At 41.7% G+C, this 16,695-nt stretch overlaps 1 protein-coding gene and 1 long non-coding RNA gene across 2 annotated transcripts in view; one reads left to right on the plus strand and one right to left on the minus strand.

Annotated features, from left to right (window-relative positions):
* SLC6A15 (solute carrier family 6 member 15) overlaps window positions 1-16,695 on the plus strand; it is a 143,719-nt gene that overhangs the window by 114,645 nt on the left and 12,379 nt on the right. The window contains exon 11 of the mRNA XM_063927678.1: window positions 16,009-16,171. Within this exon, the coding sequence (XP_063783748.1) occupies window positions 16,009-16,171 (163 nt within the window). The remainder of the gene's footprint in view (window positions 1-16,008; window positions 16,172-16,695) is intronic.
* The window catches only part of LOC134932867 (uncharacterized), a 207,746-nt gene that overhangs the window by 10,805 nt on the left and 180,246 nt on the right, over window positions 1-16,695 (minus strand). The gene's annotated exons all lie outside the window — the stretch shown is intronic.

A 16,695-nucleotide genomic window follows, 5' to 3' on the forward strand; every position in this document is an offset into this window, starting at 1 on the left:
AAAGTTGGTTGGGTGTCTGATTTTTCCTGTCTATCAGACAGGAAAAAGCAGACACCCAACTGACTTTTCAAACAATTGAATACCCCCTACGTCTTTGTCTGTTATTTGCCATTTTTGTCTTGTTTTATTTACAATTGTAAAGACCAGTGGAATATGCTGGCACTATTTAAGAAACTTTTAATAAATAAATAATTTGTCCCCAATAAATCATGTTTTCAGGATTTCTTTCTCTGGAGGCAGGTGGGAAAAAAACTGATCCACCAAAATACAGATGTGTCCACTTACATCTAGCATCCCTGCACTTTGTACATTCATTCTAGTCTTGCCATGCCGTGGCGTGACTCGGTAGTGCTGAGCATCTTTGCCATTAAAATGCGTCTTATTTGCAAAATGATATGCGGCATTCCTATATACTGTGTGCGACCGTGGCTGTTTATGCATACAAAATGGTACGTTACAGTGTTTTCCAAAGTGTACCATTTCGTATGCAGTTTCAGCCGCAGATGCACAGAGAATATAGGCATGCCGCATATCATTTTAATCAACATAGTCTTGTGCTTGAGTGAATAAGATGTATTTTCAGTCAAAAAAGATGCCCAGTGCTAACTGAGTTGCACAGGACCTGTCATCTCACTCACACCAGGCATCTGCCACTACATGGCATACTTACCTGTGCAAGATTAATTGCCTTATTCAGCATGGATCACACCTGCGATTGCCCATTCTGTTCGTGCGTGGGCTGGGCTGGGCTGGGCAATGCAACTGCATTGCAGTGATGCAATTGCCTCTGCCTGATTGCCTTTTTTTTGTCACTAATTGGCCAATTTAAATGGAATCTGAATTACATCTGAATTATCATAGATGTAACTGCACTTTAGTCATTTATAATTTCTGTTTGAGATTATGTAAAATTTGCACAGATGTGGATATATTTGATTGTTGGAACAGAGAGATGTGGGATAGATTCTGTAAATGTGATTATTCTGAACTTGTTATATCATGCATTATGCATGTACAGCAGCAGGGCCAAAGAAACAAACAGGAGGGCATTTATGAATAAGGTATATTTTAGGAAGGCTAAGAAGACTAAAATCAAAGTGGATTTGATTACATTTAATTATTGTCCTGTTTCTGTAAATGTTTATAGCTCAGATATTAGGACTGTTTGTGAAGTTACCCTAAAATGATTACCAGTACTAAATATAGACTCCACGTACATTGAGATTATACTGTAAATAGACTGTTTATTCTGGAAGAGGAAAAAACTTTTGTAAGCTATAGGAAATGTAAAGACAATTTCGAAACATTTCAAATTTACATATGGAGGATCCCTGACAGGCCTGATATTATGGTTACTGGAAAACATTAGCTTACCCAGAGGGTGGAGTTATGCAGTGTTTTGTATAAGGTGAAGTGTTCTGAATTGTTAAGATAGCCACCAGAATACCAAATTACCAGATGTTTTCTTTTAGTCATGATTTAGTGCCTAATTCAGATCTGATCGCAGCAGCAAATTTGTTAGCTAATGGCAGAGGCAGCCCTAACCAATATGATGCCCTAGGCAAGATTTTTTTTTTAGGTGCCCCCTGGCACTGCCACTAGATCCTCCTCTGACCCTGCATCCCTTTCCCAGCACCATCACCCCTCACCCATAGCAGTCCTCATTTTGGTGCTCCTACCCCCTATATTTTAAATAAAAACTGCGCACATTCAGCGCACAGCCCAAAAAGGGGTGTTTTCTTGCTGGGAAGGAGCATGGTCATGCATTAGTACCCCCAATTCAAATTACGCCACACAGTAGTGCAATTTTGTTCACATTTTATCATGCAATAGTGTTCCTAATTCACATTACGTCATACAGTATTACCACTTTACCTTATATACGTTACTCCTCACAGTAGTGCCCCTTATTCATAATTCATCACACTGAATTGCTCCTTATTCACATAACACCACACCACACTGTGGCTGTATCTGCATACGACATGTTACATTACAGTGATTTCCAGGAATACACTGTGACGTAGCATTTCGTATGCAGATTCAGCCACAGTCACACTCAGAATATAGGCATGCCGCATATCATTTTAGTCAACAGAAGCTGCTGGTGCCCCTAGGCCTACCAAATGCCATAGTCATTTGCCTAGTTTGCCTATGCCTAGGGCCGGCTCTGGCTAATGGGCAAAACCATGTTCAATGCAAGGGGGGCAGATATAACAGAGAGAGTTAGATTTGGGTGGGGTGTGTTCAGTCTGAATTCTAAATACAGTATAAAAATAAAGCAGCCAGTATTTACCCTGCACAGAAACAATAGAAACCACCCACATCTAACTCTCTCTGCACATTTTATATCTGCCCCACCTGCAGTGCACAAGGGGGGTAATTCCAAGTTGATCGCAGCAGGAAATTTTTTAGCAGTTGGGCAAAACCATGTGCACTGCAGGGAGGCAGATGTAACATGTGCAGAGAGAGTTAGATTGGGGTGGGGTATACTGTTTCTGTGCAGGGTAAATAATGGCTGCTTTATTTTTACACTGCAATTTAGATTGCAGATTGAACTCACCACACCCAAATCTAACTCTCTCTGCACATGTTATATCTGCCTCCCCTGCAGTACACATGGTTTTGCCCAACTGCTAAAAAAATTCCTGCTGCGATCAACTTTGAATTACCCCCATGGTTTTGCCTATTAGCTAACAAATTTGTTGCTGCTATCAGATCTGAATTAGGCCCTTAGTCTTCTTAAAACTGTCTGATTTATGCTTAGACTATTTCCATGGCTCATTGATCTGCTTGCATTGGTACACTTAGCACAGTCATAATATTGTTAGATAATCAGAATTGTGTGCGTGTGTTGCTCTCCTAAAAAGGACATACAACATATAAATTAAATTAGTACTGTCCCTAACTGTATAGAAATAAGTAATGTGCCCAGTTGAATATACAAATGGCCCAATTGTATAAGCATATGTAATGGCCTTGATTGTTAACAAATAAATAATTTCCACAGTTGTATATAAATTAATAACTGCATCAATTGTAAGCAATGCCCCCAATGATCTTTAAATAATACATGTCCTGATTGTATTTAAATAGTTAATGCCCTGACTATTTAAATGTCCCATAAATATGAATTAGTTTTGCCACCACTAAATTTAAAAAAATAATAATTATGCATCCATAATAAATACTTTGATAACTTATTAATTCTGTCTTGGTCCAATGTATCCAATGTTATGACGGAAAAGGAACAAAAACCTAATTGAACAGACAGACCTCTCCCAAGGAGCACACTATGCCAAATGAGCCCATTTAGTTATTTCTAATAATTTAAATTAAATTGAGAGCATTAACTATTTAAATAAAACTGGGACACATTAATTATAAATTCAATTAGGGAATATATGTAAAATTACTTGGAATCATTATTTATACACAGCCGAGGCCATTATTCATTTCTATAAAACCAGGGCTTCTATTTACATACATGCTATTGGGGACAGTGCTTATTTCATTTACATTAAGGCATTATTTTTTATATATTAAAAGGGCAACACTTTTAGTTTGGCACTTTTTGCACTACAGATTCAAGTTTGCAGTGGTGCACCTATATTCTGACACTCAGGGGCGGGTTGGGCCAAAGGGCAGGGTGGCATCTGACCAGCTAGTTGGTACGATTCAACAACTTTTGGGCTGCCGACACGCTTAGGATGCATATGGCTGATAGCCAGGTTGGATCTTCTGACTGCCTCCCAGCCATCATGCCCTTAGAGCTATATCAATGGCATACTGGCATAGGCTCTCCATTCACCTACTTCCTAATACAGGAACCATGCAGATTTGTCCTATGTTTATCCACCTCTCCCTTTCCTGTAATAATTATGAAAAAAACAAGCCTGCGTTGGAGGGAAGGGAACCAGGAATTGACCACTGCATAGGTGCATTCTATGAGATGTGGCTTGGGGAACTACCAGAGATTTGCAAGGTGAGCAGGTTGTGTCTTGGAGGAGAAGGATTACATTTTGGCAAATGATTGATCCTTATAGTAGCACCCTGGTGCTATGGACCAAGTAATGTCTGATGTTGCCAAACATTCAAGAGAGGTGGCTTCAACTTGCTAAAAGTGCAGTGACAGGCTCTGGATCTCATCACTTAGAATGTCTGTCTATATGTTGCCAGGTGAATTTAATGTGTGGATGATTGACGTGTTTTTTTGAATGTAGTGTCAATGGGCATCTGTTGTAGCACAACAAGTCTTATTGGGGAGCAAATAATTATATATTCATTTATTGGAAGTACCACCAGGATATAAGGGACATGCAGGAACAGAGGTTCCAATATGAGCCTGTCCCTGCAATGTGTCAAAAGTAAGGTGATCACTAATATGATCACTTTACTTTCAGGTCCAGGACCTGACCATGCTATGCACACGTGCAGTCATCAGAGGGATCTATAGAATCCCTTTCCCGGCACATTTTTCATAGTTTAGCCCACAGTATAAAGTGCCTATAGGGGCTAGGGCTTTGTATTCTAGAGCTTGGTACAGTGAATGCAGTATTTTAGCAGCCTCCCAAAAAACCTGTGTGGGGATAACTGCTACACTCCCCCGTACTTATATCCAGATATTGCGTACTCCCTACAACTATTCTTGATAAATTGATCAATATGGTTATTTTTAACATTTATTTATAAGGAACCACAAATTTCCACAGTACCATACGGTAAAGGTACAAAACAGAGTAAAACAAGTCAAAAAATTAACATTATTACATAAAGTAATGTATTTGCATAAATGAAAGTGTAGACATAGCTGTAGCGTACGGGACAAATTACTGGTTAAAATTAAAATAAGATTTTCCATAGATAACTTTCCCATACAAAGCATAGGAAAGATATATACAACTCAGGATGGATACAGCAGAGGAAAATGGATGAAAACATGCTTGGTTATTTATATTAAGCTTTTTCTCAGTGTTGGACACTTGCTATTTTATATATATATATATATATATATATACATATTTGCTATATCTCGCCATGTATGGCACAGTTTTGCATGCCATAGACTCAGAGATTTAGCCATGCCTTGTGATTTTTCTTAATTTGCAACATTAATATGTTACATTATACATATTCTATTATGGCAAACAAAAATTTTAAAATTCATCCACTCGCTACTCGTGAAAAACAGCTTAGCCGTGTTTTGCATGTTGTGCCAAATTTGTAAAAAAGCAAAGATGTAAGTGGACACATCTGTATCAAAAAATAAATAAATATATATATATAATTTTTTTTGTTTCCTTTCTTTACTAAATGTAGGTATTTTATTTAGTTTTCTTTTATGCTAAGTGAAGCAAAAAGTTCAAGTCTGGGCTTTCAGTTACACTTCACATTTTGTGTCTGGTCTAGTTGGGTCACACTTGCGCGTATTTCCCTTTGGATTCACAGTGTGAGCCAATAAGTTAACCCATACCACTCTGGGCCAGTATCATCCTGGCAGTTGAGTGTATCTTAGCTGCCTCTGCTAGTTTTTATTTATAAATGTTTTGATATGGTAAAAAACAGGTTTATCACTCTGCATATTAATAAATAGGCTCCTTAGCTTAATAAGTAGTATAGCTTGCATTCTTTCCTTATGTTATGCCACATGACACAGAGAAGTTTCTAAAATGTATTTGTGTTAGGTTTGCAGATCCTGGGACAATACTGGCTAGTGGCTACAGACGTGTCCTCATAATCCTATCCTTTTTGTGCCATATGGCAGGAGATGATTGGCATGATCAACGTGCTACTTTTTCAAGCTTGCATCTTAGTTTGCGTATAGTGTACTAGGTAGTTACGTTAGTATTTTTTAGTTTCCAAATAAGATAAAAGGTGACATACAATCCTCCTTTGTTTATAAATAAAAAAACATACAATAGTTTAATGCCGATATATCAGTTTGACCACAAGATATTAAAGTTGATAGTATCCTAATTCCTAGAACAGTGGTTTTAAAACTCGGTCCTAAGAACCCCACACGGGTCACGTTTTCCATGCCACACAGCAGCTGCACTGTGTATCACCAACCTGTCACATTTAAAAAATATCTACAGGTGACCTGCAAAACATGAACCGTGTGGGGTCCTGAGGACCAAATTTGAGAACCTGTGTCCTAGAAGTATAGGGCTCCCCAAGAGACTTGGACTACAACTGCATATGGATAGGCAAAGATAATGGTTTCCAAATGCAGACTTCAAGGCACCCCAACAGTCCAGGTTAAGGAAATCTATGCTTAATAACTGATTACACTTTGCTTACATGAAAGCAGTGCCAGATCAGTAAATAAAGGTCTCTTTCTCACCCCATGTGCAGCCTTATAATGCTTGGAGTTTCTTTTCAGTAAAAAGAAACATAATACTTATGGTGCACTATGCCATGTTAAAAACAGCATGTGGGGATAACATACATACCAGATAAGATGGTTTAATTGTCCCACACAGTCACCAGGAAAAATTATAGAACCCAGGTATCCCTTCTCTCTGGGCTGTACAGGGCCACTGGACTGCTGCTTTAAATTAAAGCATCCAAAGTTTGGACTATGTATTGTGTTTTATTACATGTTCAACTATATGACTTAAGAGGCAGCAACATGTTCCAGAGTAGGGTAAATAGATCTTTCTAATCAAGAACATTTTTTCATCAGGGCAAGTCGATGATCATATAATAAATTAGAGAATACCCTACTTAAAGAAAATTGTACATGGTGGGAAATTGTGTCATTAGAGCAATATACAGTATATCAGCTCAGATTATACTTAAGGTCTTAGAAACGGTTAAAAAAAAGCTTCTATTAATTCCTCCTCAGATAGCTTTAAGATGATATGGAATTAAATTGTATCTAATTGTTAATTTTCCCTTATGTAATTCATTGTACAGAAGAGGCGTCGAGAAATTAAGAATTTCGAAGAACAAATGACTCATTTAGAATTTCTAATTAGTGCATTCTCTGATTTGGAAGTTTATGATTTTAGAGGAATGTATCATTAATAGGATACAGAAAAATGAAAAAGATAATTTAAAATCATAAAAAATAAAAATGTAAATCGAGATAAAAATTATGGTGGTCATTCCGAGTTGTTCGCTCGTTATTTTTTTCTCGCAACGGAGCGATTAGCCGCTAATGCGCATGCGCAATGTCCGCACTGCGACTGCGCCAAGTAAATTTGCTATGCAGTTAGGTATTTTACTCACGGCATTACAAGGTTTTTTCTTCGTTCTGGTGATCGGAGTGTGATTGTCAGGAAGTTGGTGTTTCTGGGCGGAAACAGGCCGTTTTATGGATGTGTGCGAAAAAACGCTACCGTTTCTGGGAAAAACGCGGGAGTGGCTGGAGAAACGGAGGAGTGTCTGGACGAACGCTGGGTGTGTTTGTGACGTCAAACCAGGAACGACAAGCACTGAACTGATCGCAGATGCCGAGTAAGTCTAGAGCTACTCAGAAACTGCTAAGAACTGTCTATTCGCAATTTTGAGAATCTTTCGTTCGCAATTTTACTATGATAAGATTCACTCCCAGTAGGCGGCGGCTTAGCGTGTGCAAAGCTGCTAAAAGCAGCTAGCGAGTGAACAACTCGGAATGACCACCTATGTGCTGGATACAATAAATATCATATGCAGTACTTCTCATAATGTTAATAATGGGAATTTTAGACCTACCAACACATTGATTAAATTAATAACAATATGGATAGAATCTCAAAGGTTGGACAAAGGAAATTGTTTAGACATGGGACTAATAAATCCTGGAATCAATCCAAAACTAGTTTGAAATATCCACATCATGATAAACCTTTTAGAGCAAGGAGAACTTTAAATCAAGAAAGATCAGTTAATTACCATAACATTATCCCATGTACAAGTGGAATACCCCTGTTAATAGACTGAGAGGTGATTGGAAGAGAGATAACTTAAGATTTTGAGATATGGAATCATTTTGAAAATTTGAGGAGTTTTGACAATAGTGATTGCTATGGGAGAAGTATTAAAATAAGGATCAATTGACCCAGAATATAGGACCTTATTCAGAGTTGGATGCAGATTGCTGCATTGCCAGATCTGGGCCACCCAGCATTAGGCCTCCTTCCAATGATCCCACTATTAGATTGTGGATTCATCGGAACTAAGCTTGACCACTGGCAGCCGAGCCTTGTTGCGCTGTCAGGCGGTTGGCCACCATTTTTTTTTATCTGAGCAGCTGCATGTGACATCATGCATCCACCCCGAAAACGGTCCCAATCCGCTCCCGTTTGGCCCACCCCCCAAGCGCCAAGTCAAAACCCCACGATCACCCGCCACCGTTAATCACATTGCTGTTGCATCCATTGGGGTTGCAACCGCAATGTGTTGGAGCGGGCAGCCACGATGTGGACACTGCATATGCGCAGTTTGCCTCCATCTGCAAACTGCGCTGCAGGCTGCATTGGCGGGTGAGTCTGAATGAACCCCATATTCCAGTATATAACTAGCACAACTAAGAGGCAAGAGAGATGGGAAGGTATATAAAAAATAGGATTTTGGTTACCTACCGGTAAATCCTTTTCTCGTAGTCCGTAGAGGATGCTGGGGTCCACATTAGTACCATGGGGTATAGATGGATCCACCAGGAGCCATTGGCACTTTAAAAGTTTGAGAGTGTGGGCTGGCTCCTCCCTCTATGCCCCTCCTACCAGACTCAGTCTAGAAACTGTGCCCGAGGAGAAGGACATCTTTGAGAGAAGGATTTAACACAGATAGTGGCGAGATTCATACCAGCTCACACATACAAGGCACATCAAGCTAACTAGCTTGAAAAACTCAGCAACTGCTGAAACATTACTTACAGTACCAAGTAACAATGCAGTACACAACTAAACAAAGTTGTACTGAACCAGATAACGGTTGCAGGAAAACGAAGCGCTGGGCGGGGGCACCCAGTATCCTCTACGGACTACGAGAAAAGGATTTACCTGTAGGTAACCAAAATCCTATTTTCTCTTACGTCCTAGAGGATGCTGGGGTCCACATTAGTACCATGGTGATGTACCAAAGCTCCCAGAACGGGAGGGAGAGCGCGGATGCTCCTGCAGAACTTAATGACTGAACTTCAGATCATCAGAGGCCAAAGTAACGAACTTGTAGAACTTAGCAAACGTGTTCGACCCAGACCAAGTAGCCGCTCGGCAAAGTTGTAACCCCGAGACACCCTGGGCAGCCACCCAGGAAGACCCCACCTTACAAGTAGAGTGGGCCATAACAGATTTAGGACACGGCAATCTTGCCATAGAATATGCATGCTGGATAGTGAACCTAATCCAGCGAGATATAGTCTGCTTTGAAGCAGGACACCCAATTTTCTAGGGATCATACAGGACAAATAAAGAGTCCGATTTCCTTTGATGAGTAGTCCTCTTCACATAGATTTTCAAAGCCCTCCCAACATCCAAGGACTTTGACGAAATTGAGGAGTCAGTAACCACTGGCACCACAATAGGTTGGTTGATATGAAATGCCGACACAATCTTTGGAAAAAACTGCTGACGTGTCCGGAGCTCAGCTCTATCTTCATGAAAGATCAAGTAAGGGCTTTTACAGGACAAAGCCCCCAATTCTGACACACGTCTAGCAGAAGCTAAGGCCAACAAAGTGACAGGCTTCCATGTAAGAAGTTTGACCTCGACCTCCTGTAGAGGCTCAGACCAGTCCGACTGGAGAAACTGCTACACCACGTTAAGGTCCCAAGGCACCATAGGCGGTACAAAGGGAGGCTGGATGTGCAGAACTCCCTACAAAAAGGTCTGAACCTCAGGGAGGGCAGCCAATTGTTTCTGGAAGAAAATGAACAGGGCCGAAATCTGGACCTTCACAGATCCCAACCACAGGCCCATATCCATACCTGCTTACAGGAAGAGGAGAAAATGTCCCAGTTGTAACTCCACCGCAGAAAACTTCTTGGACTCGCACCAAGAAACATATTTCTTCCAAATATGAGGGTAATGTTTAGACGTTACCCATTTCCTAGCCTGTATAGGGATAGGAATGACCTTCTTTGGAATGCCCTTCCGAGCTAGTATCAGCCGTTCAACCTCCATGCCGTCAAACGTGGCCGCAGTAAGTCTTGCTAGGTGAATGGCCCCTACTGCAGCAGGTCCTACCAAAGAGGAAGAGGCCTTGGCTCTTCCTGCAAGAGATGCAGAAGGTCTGCGTATCAAGCCTTCCTTAGCCAGTCTGGAACAATGAGGATCGATTGAACTCTTATTCTCCTTACGAGCTTTAGAACTCTTGGAATGAGTGGGAGTGGTGGACACACGTACACCGACTGGAATACCCACTGCTTATGGGTCCCTCGACCTGGAACAATAGCGTTGTAGCTTCTTGTTGAGACAAGAGGCCATCATGTCTATTTGGGGTAACCCCCAATGGTCTGTTATTTCCTTGAACACCTCTGGATGGAGACCCCACTCCCTAGAATGGAGATCGTGTCTGCTGAGGAAGTCTGCTTCCCAGTTGTCCACTCTTGGAATGAAGATTGCAGAGAGCGCCAACGCATGTTTTTCTGCCCAAAGGATGATTCTTGTCACCTCTGACATTGCAGCTCTGCTTTTTGTTCCACCCTGTCGGTTTATGTAAGCCACTGTCGTTACATTGTCCAACTGTACTTGAATGGCCTGATTTCTTAGAAGATGGGCCGCCTGAAGAAGACCGTTGTAGACGGCTCTTTGTTCCAGGATGTTGATCGGCAGGCTGGCTTCCAGACTTGACCACCTTCCTTGGAAGGTTTCCCCTTGATTGACTGCATCCCAGCCCCGGAGGCCCGCATCAATGGTCAGAAGGACCCAGTCCTGAATCTCGAACCTGTTGCCCTCCAGAAGGTGAGGCAATTGGAGCCACCAGAGGAGTGAAATCCTGGCCTTTGGCGACAGACGAATTCTCTGGTGCATGTGTAGATGAGCTCCTGACCACTTGTCCAGGAGATCCAGTTGGAAGGCCTGAGCATGGAACCTCCCGTACTGGAGAGCCTCGTAAGAGGCAACAATCTTCCCCAAAAGACGAATGCATTGATGAACCGACACCCGGGCTGGCTTCAGGACATCACCAATGCCTTTTCCTGCGGAAGAAACACCCTCTGCACTTCCGTGTCGAGGATCATCCCCAGAAAAGACAACCTTCAGGTTGGTTCCAAATGAGATTTTGTAAGGTTCAGAATCCAACTGTGGACTTTGAGTAGGCGGGTTGTGAGTACAATGGACTACAACAATGCTTTTATCAGTAAATAGTCTACATACGGAACAATGTTCACCCCCTGTTTTTGGAGTAGAACCATCATCTCCACCATCACCTCGGTGAACACCCTTGTTGCTGTAGAGAGGCCGAATGGCAGGGCGTGGAACTGGAAATGACAGTCCAGTAATGCAAAACGGAGATAAGCCTGATGCGTTAGCCAAATCAGAATGTGACGGTACGCATCCTTGATATCCAGGGATACTAGGAATTCCCCCTCTTCCAGACCTGATATCACTGCCCTGAGAGACTCCATTTTGAACTTGAACTCCTTCAGAAAAGGGTTCAGTGATTTTAGGTTCAGAATGGGTCTGATCGAACCATCCGGTTTCGGTACCACGAAAAGGTTCGAATAGTAACCCGTGGCTTGCGAATGAAGGGGCACTGGCACAATGACCTGTGCCTCCACCAACTTCTGAACCGCTGCATGTAGGACAGTCCTATCGGCCAGCAGAGCTGGCAAGCCTGATGTGAAAAATCGGTGAGGAGGGAGATTTTGAAATTCCAACCTGTATCCCTGGGACACAATATCCATCACCCAGGGATCCAGGCCGGACGATACCCAGACGTGACTGAACTATCTGAGCCTCGATCCCACTGGCCCCACCTCCAGGCCGCGTGGTCCACCGTCATGCGGAGGACTTCGGCATACTGGAAGCAAGCTTAGTTTCCTGGGAACCTGCTGCAGCAGGTTTCTTGGATTTAGCTCGACCTCCCCTAAAGAAGGTATTGGACAGCTTGGCCTTTCCAGGCTTGTTAGGCCGAAAGGACTGCAATGCTGATGAAGAGAAGGATTTCTTTGTAGCAGGTGCAGCTGAGGGAAGAAGCGGAGACTTACCCGCCATAGCCGTGGATATCCATGCATCCAAAGCTTCCCCAAAGAGAGCCTGACCTGTGTAGGGTAGGGACTCCACACTTTTCATGGATTCCGCGTCGGCCGACCACTGGCGCAGCCAAAGTCCCAGACGAGCTGAAACAGACATGGAAGAGATCCCCGCAGCCATTGAACCCAGGTTTTTCATGGATTCTGCCATAAAACCTGCTGAATTGTGAATGTTGCGCAAAATCAATTCAACATCACCCTTATCCATTGTATCCAAATCCTCCAGTAAGGTGCCTGACCATTTTACTATAGCTTTTGCAATCCATGCACTAGCAATAGAGGGGCGTAATATGGTCCCCGAAGTTGTGTACATTGATTTAAGCGTATTAATAATCTTTCGAACAGCCGGCTCCTTTAAGGCGGTAGATCCCAGAACAGGCAATACCACCTTTTTTGAGAGTCTGGACACAGATGCGTCAACAATTGGTGGGCTTTCCCATTTTTTCCTAACCTCCTCAGGGAAAGGAAACGCCACCTGGACCCTTTTAGGGATCTAGAATTTTTTCTCAGGGTTTTCCCATGCTTTCTCAAATATAGCATTCAATTCCTTTGATGCGGGGAAGGTTAGCATGGCTTTCTTATTTTCAGTGAAAAAAGCCTCCAACCTGCTCAGGTGTGCTATTAATTAATATTAAACACATCCCTGATAGCCTCTATCATCAATTGCACGCCCTTTGCAAGAGAGGCCGGCCCCTGCAACACATCCCCATTACCGTCTGTGGTATCAGAATTGGTATCCGTATCATTTTGCATGACATGAACAAGCGCACATTTGTGGGGGTATATAGCGGGGCATCCTGAGGTACTAGAATCGGGCCATACTGCCATAGAGTTCTGTAATACCTGGGTTGCAGATTCATTACTTGCAACCCTGTCTGAAATATGAGAAATCCAAGATTTGATAGAGGAAAACCACTCAGGTTCCCTAGCTGGAATCTTTGCTAAACCAGTGCTATCCTGATTACATGGAATGGGATCATCCTGGGTGGACATATCCTCCGCAGCATATGACACAGTGTCCCTGAACATAGCTAAAGGAGACCACAAAACACTCCACACACACACACACACACACACACACACACACACACACACACACACACACACACGGGAGAGCAGACAGAGTTTCCCCCCAAGAATGGCAAGAGAGACACAGATTGGAGCCAACCCACACACAGCGCTTCTAACCAAAGGGAGACCTCTTGTCAGCGCCGACTGTGCACCATAATAGGATACACAATCCTATTGTAGCCCCCCCCCCCCCCTTCTACAACCCCCTGGTACCATGAGAGATAGCTGGAGTTGCTGTGGAGGGACCTTCTTTCTCCTGATCAGTGCAGTGCAGGCAGGAAAATGGCGCTGAACACTGCTGGGTCAGCTCTGAGGAGAAGCTCCACCCCCAAAATGGCGCTGTCTTCCCACTCTTCCTCAGATTATACTGGCCTGAGGATTGATGCTGGCTGAGATCCTGGGACCCCGACAGGCTTTTTTGACCGGTGTAGGGTGTAAGCGCTGGCCCAGGGCACTCCTCAGCACGCCGCACTATGTACCGCTGAGCCATCCCGGAGCGCAGTTAATACTGTACTCCTACCCCGCTGCCGCCATCTTCACACCGGCCCCCCGCTTGATAGGGGGGTCGGTGACTTACTCACCACAATCTTCAGCTCTGTAAGGGGTTGGCGGCATGCTGCTGGGGTGAGCAATCCCCTGTGGCGGGGAAAGATCTATTCCCTCAGGAGTTTAGTGTCCTTTCAGCGGAGTAAGTGGCTCAGACCCCGCAGGGCGGATACTACTCCCGCCCTTAGTCCCACGCTGCAGGGAGGCTGTTGCCAGCAGCCTCCCTGTAAAATAAAAAACTCTAAAATAAAATTTTTCTAGAAAAGCTCTGGAGAGCTCCCCTAGCTGTGACGGCTCCTCCGACACTTTTTCTAAACTGAGTCTGGTAGGATGGGCATAGAGGGAGGAGCCAGCCCACACTCTCAAACTCTTAAAGTGCCAATGGCTCCTGGTGGACCCGTCTATATACCCCATGGTACCAATGTGGACCCCAGCATCCTCTAGGATGTAAGAGAAAAGTATAAACTAAAATGACTTGTGATGTGTTAACAACAATAGGGGGAAGAAGCTATTAAGATTTTTAATTTGAGTATTTATAATTTGAATGATGCAGAAAAATCAGTCCTTTTTAAAGGAACTGAAATTTTCATCAAATAAAATCAGTCACTTTGACCTTTTTATTAGTGATGAGCGAGGTTCGGTTTTACTCGGTTTTACTCGGGTCTCAAAACGGCATCTTATTGGCTATCCAAAACACGTGACATCCGTGAGCCAATAAGATGCCGTTTTGAGAACCGAGTAAAACCGAGTAAAACCGAATCCGCTCATCACTACTTTTTATAGATATACAAAAATACATTCACAAATTGTTTCGAACTACAATTTAGTAGATCCAAAAAACAAAATCAAAACAAAATCTTAAAAAAAAATCTACTTTCAAGTTCAACCCTTCTCATGCCAAAGATTGTTTTGCAAAATACTTTTATGAGACTGTTGTGGAGGATATTGATATTTGCCCCTACTTATTATAAATGAATTAATTTAGGGAAGAAAAGACAACTCCTTTTTATGGGGCACTCATATTAGTAATCTAAAAAAAAAAAAAAAAAATGAATTAATTTAGGGAAGAAAAGACAACTCCTTTTTATGGGGCACTCATATTAGTAATCTAAAATGAATTAATTTAGGGAAGAAAAGACAACTCCTTTTTATGGGGCACTCATATTAGTAATCTAAATGAATTAATTTAGGGAAGAAAAGACAACTCCTTTTTATGGGGCACTCATATTAGTAATCTAAAATGAATTAATTTAGGGAAGAAAAGACAACTCCTTTTTATGGGGCACTCATATTAGTAATCTAAAATGAATTAATTTAGGGAAGAAAAGACAACTCCTTTTTATGGGGCGAAACTGGATATGTTGTTGTTTTTATGAGTGCCCCATAAAAAGGAGTTGTCTTTTCTTCCCTAAATTAATTCATTTGTTTTTTACAACTCAGGGGAGCACCGCCGGGTTCTTTGCTGATTTGATGAGTTAGTACACTATTTCCCTTATAGGTAACGGGTATTACTATTTCTTTAACAATACTATCTTCATATTCCGGTTTTCATACATCAAATACCAGTAGTTAGGTAGCTCAGTGCGCCATTTCCCCCACAACATATCCAGTTTCCCTACTTATTATATGAAATTTAATTATTAGGGGCTTGTCTTTTAATATATTATATGTTTTGTGCGATTGGCTCAAATATTTAACAATTTGATGTAGACCAGAAGTATTTCATGGTGCTAAAAAATGCTGTGATGACCCTTGTGGTTCAGTGTGCCAGTGACTCTCTATAAGTTGCCCACTCAGGATCCAGCAAAAGATCTTCCTCTTGCATGTTTGACTGTTTGACTGGTGTTTAATTATTGTACATGCTTCCTTGGCATGTTTAAGCCCAACATTTACAAAGGCAATTATTTTAATAGCAAAACATATGGAGGTAAATGTAATAAGGTCCGAGCTGCCGGAGGTGCAGGACTTCGGGCGACAATGCCTGTATTTTTAAAAAGGCAATCCTTTAAATGATTGTTGCTTTAAAAATATGGGCATTCTCGCCCAAAGTCCTACATCTCCGGCAACTTGGACCCTATTACATTTACCCCATGGTGTTACATGTGTGCACCAAGTTGGTAGGCAGGTTATTTTTTAATTCAATGTTGTATTTATTTTCTTTCTAACGAGTGACATTAATACTGTAATAATTCAATAATATCTCCTTTTAGATTCATGGATGACTTAAAGGATATGCTTGGATTCACACCCTACAAATATTATTATTATATGTGGAAATATATTTCTCCTATACTTTTAATTATTTTGCTTATAGCAAGTATTGTCCAAATGGGCTTCACTCCACCAGGCTATTATGCCTGGATTGCTGAAAAGGTAAGTACTAAAAATCTGAACACAAAATATTTGTGGATGATTGCCTCACTAAAATAATGACAATGAATTTGTATATAGAGGTCGATATTATGTTGACACTGCTTATTGTCAATACAAATATACAAAGATACTATCTGCGCAATTCCCTCTTTTTATAAAGAGAAGAACAGAGAAAGTAGAAGGAAAAGATATGTGTATAGAAAAATGAATGGAGAAATGGAAAAATTAGAAAAAGCAACAATGAGAGTGGAAAAAAGGGGGTTGTCCAGAAGGTGCAGCCGATAGACAAACTAGTACCCTTACTAGCAATATTTAGCAGTAGACAAATAAGATCTTGGCGCACCAAATGGTAGGAAAGAAGTAGGAAAACAGTCAGACTGATTTTATCTAGGTGTATTTATTTTATATTAAAATTATATTGCAAAAAGTTTAAAACACACAAACTCTTTAAATGAGGAACATATATTTCATTTAGTTTAAAACATCAACATATATCATAACAGAATGATGTGCTGATCTTTATA

This window comes from Pseudophryne corroboree, chromosome 6 (genome assembly GCF_028390025.1).
Source record: "Pseudophryne corroboree isolate aPseCor3 chromosome 6, aPseCor3.hap2, whole genome shotgun sequence".
Taxonomy (NCBI): Eukaryota; Metazoa; Chordata; class Amphibia; order Anura; family Myobatrachidae; genus Pseudophryne; species Pseudophryne corroboree.